The sequence below is a fragment of the Oncorhynchus gorbuscha genome, unplaced genomic scaffold (genome assembly GCF_021184085.1).
Source record: "Oncorhynchus gorbuscha isolate QuinsamMale2020 ecotype Even-year unplaced genomic scaffold, OgorEven_v1.0 Un_scaffold_865, whole genome shotgun sequence".
Taxonomy (NCBI): domain Eukaryota; kingdom Metazoa; phylum Chordata; class Actinopteri; order Salmoniformes; family Salmonidae; genus Oncorhynchus; species Oncorhynchus gorbuscha.
The window spans coordinates 278,380-288,379 of NW_025745849.1; the positions used below are offsets into that span (position 1 = coordinate 278,380).

Here is a 10,000-nt window from a genome sequence, read left to right on the forward strand (position 1 = left end):
ACAGAGAGAGACAGAGAGAGACAGAGAGAGACAGAGAGAGATAGAGGATATAGATATGGAGCCATTGGGCCCTGGCATTAGTAGTGCACTATATAGGGATTATGGAGCCATTGGGTCATGGTCATTAGTAGTGCACTATATAGGGAATATGGAGCCATTGGGTCCTGGTCATTAGTAGTGCACTATAAAGGGAATAAGGAGCCATTGGGACTGGTCATTAGTAGTGCACTATATAGGGAATATGGAGCCATTGGGTCCTGGTCATTAGTAGTGCACTATAAAGGGAATATGGAGCCATTGGGACTGGTCATTAGTAGTACACTATATAGGGAATAAGGAGCCATTGGGGCCTGGTCATAAGTAGTGCACTATAAAGGGAATAAGTAGCCATTGGGTCCTGGTCATTAGTAGTGCACTATATAGGGAATAAGTAGCCATTGGGTCCTGGTCATTAGTAGTGCACTATAAAGGGAATAAGTAGCCATTGGGTCCTGGTCATTAGTAGTGCACTATAAAGGGAATAAGTAGCCATTGGGTCCTGGTCATTAAAGTAGTGCACTATAAAGGGAATAGGGAGCCATTGGGACTGGTCCTGACTCACTTCTTCTTGATGTTGGGGCAGAGCTTGAGCACGTCCTCTTTACACGCCATCTTGAACTTGTAGGAGAAACGAAAGTCCTTCATCTGGATCTGAGGAAGAGGAGGAGGAGATGGAGTCAGTCTGGGTTGATTATCTACCCCGGCCGGTCGTCAAACACAGCTACACATAAACCTGTGCCTCACCACCCACCAGTTTACGTGGCCTCACGTCCTACCAGTTTACGTGGCCTCACGTCCTACCAGTTTACGTGGCCTCACATCCTACCAGTTTACGTGGCCTCACATCCTACCAGTTTACGTGGCCTCACATCCTACCAGTTTACGTGGCCTCACATCCTACCAGTTTACGTGGCCTCACATCCTACCAGTTTACGTGGCCTCACATCCTACCAGTTTACGTGGCCTCACATCCTACCAGTTTACGTGGCCTCACATCCTACCAGTTTACGTGGCCTCACATCCTACCAGTTTACGTGGCCTCACATCCTACCAGTTTACGTGGCCTCACATCCTACCAGTTTACGTGGCCTCACATCCTACCAGTTTACGTGGCCTCACATCCTACCAGTTTACATGGCCTCACATCCTACCAGTTTACATGGCCTCACATCCTACCAGTTTACATGGCCTCACATCCTACCAGTTTACATGGCCTCACGTCCTACCAGGTTACGTGGCCTACCAGTTTACGTGGCCTCACATCCTACCAGTTTACGTGGCCTACCAGGTTACGTGGCCTACCAGTTTACGTGGCCTACCAGTTTACGTGGCCTACCAGTTTACGTGGCCTACCAGGTTACGTGGCCTACCAGTTTACGTGGCCTCACATCCTACCAGTTTACGTGGCCTCACGTCCTACCAGTTTACATGGCCTCACGTCCTACCAGTTTACATGGCCTCACGTCCTACCAGTTTACGTGGCCTACCAGTTTACGTGGCCTCACATCCTACCAGTTTACGTGGCTCACATCCTACCAGTTTACGTGGCTCACATCCTACCAGTTTACGTGGCCTCACATCCTACCAGTTTACGTGGCCTCACATCCTACCAGTTTACGTGGCCTCACATCCTACCAGTTTACGTGGCCTCACATCCTACCAGTTTACGTGGCCTCACATCCTACCAGTTTACGTGGCCTCACATCCTACCAGTTTACGTGGCCTCACATCCTACCAGTTTACGTGGCCTCACATCCTACCAGTTTACATGGCCTCACATCCTACCAGTTTACATGGCCTCACATCCTACCAGTTTACATGGCCTCACATCCTACCAGTTTACATGGCCTCACGTCCTACCAGGTTACGTGGCCTACCAGTTTACGTGGCCTCACATCCTACCAGTTTACGTGGCCTACCAGGTTACGTGGCCTACCAGTTTACGTGGCCTCACATCCTACCAGTTTACGTGGCCTACCAGTTTACGTGGCCTACCAGGTTACGTGGCCTACCAGTTTACGTGGCCTCACATCCTACCAGTTTACGTGGCCTCACATCCTACCAGTTTACATGGCCTCACGTCCTACCAGTTTACATGACCTCACGTCCTACCAGGTTACGTGGCCTACCAGTTTACGTGGCCTCACATCCTACCAGTTTACGTGGCTCACATCCTACCAGTTTACGTGGCTCACATCCTACCAGTTTACGTGGCCTCACATCCTACCAGTTTACGTGGCCTCACATCCTACCAGTTTACGTGGCCTCACATCCTACCAGTTTACATGGCCTCACGTCCTACCAGGTTACATGGCCTCACGTCCTACCAGGTTACATGGCCTCACATCCTATTGGAGATGCCCAGCTATGGGAGGTGCCCTTACTCTGGGGTAAGGATGAGTGTGTGGTGTGTTTGAGATTATGTGGATCATTCAGAGAGATAGTGAGTGTGTGGATCATTCAGAGAGATAGTGAGTGTGTGGATCATTCAGAGAGATAGTGAGTGTGTGGATCATTCAGAGAGATAGTGAGTGTGTGGATCATTCAGAGAGATAGTGAGTGTGTGGATCATTCAGAGAGATAGTGAGTGTGTGTGAGATTATGAGGATCATTCAGAAAGATAGTGAGTGTGTGAGTCAGGGCGTTCAGTTCAGTCGGGGGGGGGGGGGGGTCATAGTGAGGTCAACAGCTTCTTGGTCCGTGTTGTCATAGCGACAGCGACCCGCCAGGTGTGTGTACATGAGTCAGTGTGCGTGTTGTCATAGCGACGGTGACCCACCAGCTGGAAGTGTGTCACTCCCACGGTACACTTGCTGTTCATCTCCTTCTGGTGTTTGTTCTGAACCAGACACTCCATCACATCCCCTGTATCCACCTGGTTATCAGATACATCCTGGAGAGAGGAGAGAGAGAGGAGAGAGATGTGTTTGTTCTGAACCAGACACTCCACCTGGTTATCAGATACATCCTAGAGAGAGGAGAGAGAGAGGAGAGAGAGATGTGTTTGTTCTGAACCAGACACTCCATCACATCCCCTGTATCCACCTGGTTATCAGATACATCCTGGAGGGAGGAGAGAGAGGAGAGAGATGTGTTTGTTCTGAACCAGACACTCCATCACATCCCCTGTATCCACCTGGTTATCAGATACATCCTAGAGAGAGGAGAGAGAGAGATGTGTTTGTTCTGAACCAGACACTCCATCACATCCCCTGTATCCACCTGGTTATCAGATACATCCTGGAGGGAGGAGAGAGAGAGGAGAGAGATGTGTTTGTTCTGAACCAGACACTCCATCACATCCCCTGTATCCACCTGGTTATCAGATACATCCTAGAGAGGAGAGAGATGTGTTTGTTCTGAACCAGACACTCCATCACATCCCCTGTTGGGATAACTTGTTTTTAGACTTGCCAAAAGAGGAGAAGCTGTTCTGAGGTCAGGCTGAGTGAGAGAGCTGAGTTCTGAGGTCAGGCTGAGTGAGAGAGCTGAGTTCTGAAGCTGTTCTGAGGTCAGGCTGAGTGAGAGAGCTGAGTTCTGAGGTCAGGCTGAGTGAGAGAGCTGAGTTCTGAGGTCAGGCTGAGAGAGAGAGCTGAGTTCTGAAGCTGTTCTGAGGTCAGGCTGAGTGAGAGAGCTGAGTTCTGAAGCTGTTCTGAGGTCAGGCTGAGTGAGAGAGCTGAGTTCTGAAGCTGTTCTGAGGTCAGGCTGAGAGAGAGAGCTGAGTTCTGAAGCTGTTCTGAGGTCAGGCTGAGAGAGAGAGCTGAGTTCTGAAGCTGTTCTGAGGTCAGGCTGAGAGAGAGAGCTGAGTTCTGAGGTCAGGCTGAGTGAGAGAGCTGAGTTCTGAAGCTGTTCTGAGGTCAGGCTGAGAGAGAGAGCTGAGTTCTGAGGTCAGGCTGAGTGAGAGAGCTGAGTTCTGAGGTCAGGCTGAGTGAGAGAGCTGAGTTCTGAGGTCAGGCTGAGTGAGAGAGCTGAGTTCTGAGGTCAGGCTGAGAGAGAGAGCTGAGTTCTGAGGTCAGGCTGAGTGAGAGAGCTGAGTTCTGAAGCTGTTCTGAGGTCAGGCTGAGAGAGAGAGCTGAGTTCTTACATGGCACTTACATGGCAGTGAGACTGGATGACAGGCTGACAGGCCCGGATCAGCAGGGCCTCAATATGAATGTCCTGTCACAGCAGAGAGACCATGTCAGACCGGAGACAGTAATATACAGAGACATCACACATACAGAACGGTTGGTACCCTTGATAAAGATGAGACTGGATAAAGACGAGACTGGATAAAGACGAGACTGGATAAAGATGAGACTGGATAAAGATGAGACTGGATAAAGATGAGACTGGATAAAGATGAGACTGGATAAAGAACACACATACAGAACGGTTGGTACCCTTGATAAAGATGAGACTGGATAAAGATGAGACTGGATAAAGACGAGACTGGATAAAGACGAGACTGGATAAAGACGAGACTGGATAAAGATGAGACTGGATAAAGACGAGACTGGATAAAGAACACGCATACGGAGCTGTACATTAGGAAGGTTTTCTGATCACTTGACTTTCTCCACAGTTTGCTATTTTACAGCCTTATTCTAAAATGGACTCAAAAATATAAATACTGCCTCAATCTACACACAATACCCCATAATGACAAAGCAAACAGGTTAAGACATTTGAGCAAATTTATTACAAATGATAAAATTGAAATATGACATTTACATAAGTATTCAGACCCTTTACTCAGTACTTTGTTGAAGCACCTTTGGCAGCGATTACAGCCTCCAGTCTTCTTGGGTATGACGCTACAAGCTGGGCACACCTGTATTTGGGGAGTTTCTCCCATTCTTCTCTGCAGATCCTCTCAAGCTTTGTCAGGTTTGATGGGGAGCAGCGCCTCACAGCTATTTTCAGGTCTCTTCAGAGATGTTGGATCGGATTCAAGTCCGGGCTCTGGATGGGCCACTCAAGGACATTCAGAGACATGTTCCAAAGCCACTCCTGCGTTGTCTTGGCTGTATGCTTAGGTCGTTGTCCTGTTGGAAGGTGAACCTTCGCCCCAGTCTGAGGTCCTGAGCACTCTGGAGCAGGTTTTCATCAAGGATCTCTTGACTCAGTTAATCTTTCCCTTGATCCTGACTAGTCTCCCAGTCTCTGCCACTGAAAAACATCCCCACAGCATGATGCTGCCACCACCATGCTTCACCGTAGGGATGGTGCCAGGTTTCCTCCAGACGTGACGCTGGCATTCAGGCCAAATATTTCAATCATGGTTTCATCAGACCAGAGAATCTTGTTTGTCATAGTCTGAGAGTCTTTAGGTACATTCTGGCAAACTCCAAGCGAGCTGTCATGTGCCTTTTACTGAGGAGTGGCTTCCATCAGGACACTACCATAAAGCCCTGATTGGTGAAGTGCTGCAGAGACAGTTGTCCTTCTGGAAGGTTCTCCAATCTCCACAGAGGAACTCTGGAGCTCTGTCAGAGGGACCATCGGGTTCTAGGTCACCTCCTTACCAAGGACCTTCTCCCCCGATTGCTCAGTTTGGCCGGGCAGCCAGCTCTAGGAAGAGTCTTGGTGGTTCCAAACTTCTTCCATTTAAGAATGATGGAGGCCACTGTGTTCTTGGGGACCTTCAATGCTGCAAAAATGTTTTGGTACCCTTCCCCAGATCTGTGCCTCAACACAATCCTGTCATCTCGGAGCTCTATGGACAATTCCTTCGACCTCATGGCTTGGTTTTTGCTCTAAAAGCACTGTCAACTGTGGGACCTCATATTGACAGGTGTGTGTCTTTCCAAATCATGTCCAATCAATTGAATTTACCACAGGTGGACTCCAATGAAGTTGTAGAAACATCTGAAGGATGATCAATGGAAACAGGATGTACCTGAGCTCAGTATCGAGTCACAGAGCAAAGGGTCAGAAAACGGATGTAAATAAGGTATTTTAAACACTATAGTATTATATAGTACTAATATAACATATACTATATAATATAGTACTAATATAACATATACTATATAATATAGTACTAATATAACATATACTATATTATATAGTACTAATATAACATATACTATATAATATAGTACTAATATAACATATACTATATTATATAGTACTAATATAACATATACTATATTATATAGTACTAATATAACATATACTATAGTAATATATATATACTAATATATAATATATAATATAATAATATAGTACTAATATAACATATACTATAGTAATATATATATATAATAATATATAATATATAATATAATAATAATAATATAGTACTAATATAACATATACTATAGTAATATAGTACCAATATAACATATACTATATTATATAGTACTGATATAACATATACTATAGTAATATATATATACTAATATATAATATATAATATAATAATAATAATATAGTACTAATATAACATATACTATAGTAATATATATATAATAATATATAATATATAATATAATAATAATAATATAGTAATAATATAACATATACTATATAATATAGTACTAATATAACATATACTATAGTAATATATATATATAATAATATATAATATATAATATAATAATAATAATATAGTAATAATATAACATATACTATATAATATAGTACTAATATAACATATACTATATAATATAGTACTAATATAACATATACTATATAATATAGTACTAATATAACATATACTATATAATATAGTACTAATATAACATATACTATAGTAATAATATAGTACTAATATAACATATACTATATAATATAGTACTAATATAACATATACTATAGTAATAATATAGTTTGGTATTTGTATGATTCATTTTATCCAGTCTTTTTTGCTCATCTTTATCAGGGTAACAGCCACAGTCCATCCAACATGAAGACAGTGGTACCTCAGACTGCAGCTCTGTCAGGTTGCCCACCACCTCACCACACCCTGACAGCAGGTCTTCCAGGTGGTCCTGCAGACACTCCAACTCCTAGAACACACACACCATCACCACACCGTCACACACACCATCACCACACCATCACCACACCCTGACAGCAGGTCTTCCAGGTGGTCCTGCAGACACTCCAACTCCTAGAACACACAGACCATCACCACACCGTCACACACACCATCACAACGCCATCACCACACCATCACACTCACCATCACCACACCATCACAACGCCGTCACACACCATCACCACACAGTCACACACCACATCACACACACCATCACAACGCCGTCACACACCATCACAACGCCGTCACACACCATCACAACGCCACACACACCATCACAACGCCGTCACACACCATCACAACGCCGTCACACACACCATCACAACGCCGTCACACACACCATCACAACGCTGTCACACACCATCACAACGCTGTCACACACATCACAACGCCGTCACACACCATCACACACCATCACAACGCTCACACACCATCACCACACCATCACAACGCCGTCACACACCATCACAACGCCGTCACCACACCGTCGTCACACACACCATCACAACGCCATCACACACACCATCACAACGCCGTCACACACCATCACAACGCCGTCACACACCATCACAACGCCATCACACACCATCACAACACCGTCACACACAATCACAATGCCGTCACACACCATCACCACACCATCACAACGCCGTTACACACCATCACAACGCCGTCACACACACCATCACAACGCCATCACCACACCGCCGTCACACACACCATCACACCGCCGTCACACACACCATCACACACACCATCACAACGCCGTCACACACACCATCACAACGCCGTCACACATCACAACGCCATCACCACACCGCGGTCACACACACCATCACAACGCCGTCACACACCATCACAAACAACATCACAACGCCGTCACACACCATCACAACGCCGTCACACACACCATCACACACCATCACACACACCGCGTCACAACACCGTCCAACGCCACACACCATCACAACGCCGTCACACACCATCCACAACGCCGTCACACACCATCACCAACGCCGTCACACACCATCACAACGCCGTCACACACACCATCACAACGCCCGTCACACACACCATCACACACATCACAATGCCGTCACACCATCACACACACCATCACCACACCACCATCACACATCACCATCACCACACCGTCACACCATCACCACACCATCACAACGCTGTCACCACACCATCACAACGCCGTCACACACACACATCACACGCTGTCACACACACCATCACAACGCCGTCACACACACTATCACAACTGGCGATCACACACACCATCACAACGCTGCCACACACCATCACAACGCCGTCACACACCATCACAAACAACATCTGGCCACACACCATCACAACGCCGTCACACACCATCACAACACCGTCACACACCATCACAACACCGTCACACACCATCACAACACCGTCACAACGCCGTCACACACAATCACAACGCCGTCACACACCATCACAACAGCATCACACACCATCACAACACCATCACAACAGCATCACACACCATCACAACGCCGTCACACACCATCACAACGCCGTCACACACCATCACAACGCCGTCACACACCATCACAACGCCGTCACACACACCATCACAACGCCGTCACACACACCATCACACACCATCACAATGCCGTCACACACCATCACAACGCTATCACCACACCGCCGTCACACACACCATCACACACCATCACACACCATCACACACCATCACAACGCCGTCACACACACCATCACAACGCCGTCACACATCACAACGCCATCCACACACCATCACAACGCCGTCACACACCATCACACACACCATCACACACCATCACACACCATCACAACGCCGTCACACACACCATCACAATGCCGTCACACATCACAACGCCATCCACACACCATCACAACGCCGTCACACACACCATCACACACAACATCACAACGCCGTCACACACAACATCACAACGCCGTCACACACAACATCACAACGCCGTCACACACCACATCACAACGCCGTCACACACCATCACACACACCATCACAACACCGTCACAATGCCGTCACACACACCATCACACACCATCATAACGCCGTCACCACACCATCACAACGCCGTCACCACACCATCACAACGCCGTCACCACACCATCACAACGCCGTCACCACACCATGACAACGCCGTCACCACACCATGACAACGCCGTCACCACACCATCACAACGCCGTCACCACACCATCACAACGCCGTCACACACACCATCACAACGCCGTCACACACCATCACAACGCCGTCACACACACCATCACAACGCCATCACACACCATCACAACACCGTCACCACACCATCCTGGCGCCGTCCCACACCATCACAACGCCGTCACACACACCATCACAACGCTATCACACACATTACAACGCCTGGCTTGCATACCATCACAACACCGTCACACACCATCACAACGCCATCACACACCATCACAACGCCGTCACACACCATCACAACGCCGTCACACACCATCACAACGCCGTCACACACACCATCACCCACACCATCAAATCACCGGTCACATTATTTGAAATGATGAAGCTTCCTGTAGTTCCTGTAGTTCCCCAGAACAGTTGAGCCAGTCACATGCTGCTGTTCCTCCTCTGTTCTTCCCCCCTCTGCTCTGTGTTCACATGCTGCTGTTCCTCCTCTGTTCTTCCCCCTCTGCTCTGTGGACACATGCTGCTGTTCCTCCTCTGTTCTTCCCCCTCTGCTCTGTGTTCACATGCTGCTGTTCCTCCTCTGTTCTTCCCCCCTCTGCTCTGTGGACACATGCTGCTGTTCCTCCTCTGTTCTTCCCCCCTCTGCTCTGTGGACACATGCTGCTGTTCCTCCTCTGTTCTTCCCCCCTCTGCTCTGTGTTCACATGCTGCTG

General features: G+C 47.2%; 1 protein-coding gene across 1 annotated transcript in view; it reads right to left on the reverse strand.

Moving 5' to 3' along the window:
• LOC124020602 (Golgi apparatus protein 1-like) overlaps positions 1–10,000 on the reverse strand; it is a gene marked incomplete at its 5' end in the record, with an annotated part of 31,486 nt that overhangs the window by 20,469 nt on the left and 1,017 nt on the right. The window contains 4 exon segments of the mRNA XM_046335841.1: positions 602–690; positions 2,819–2,932; positions 4,135–4,197; positions 6,948–7,034. Coding sequence (XP_046191797.1) covers positions 602–690; positions 2,819–2,932; positions 4,135–4,197; positions 6,948–7,034 — 353 coding nt within the window.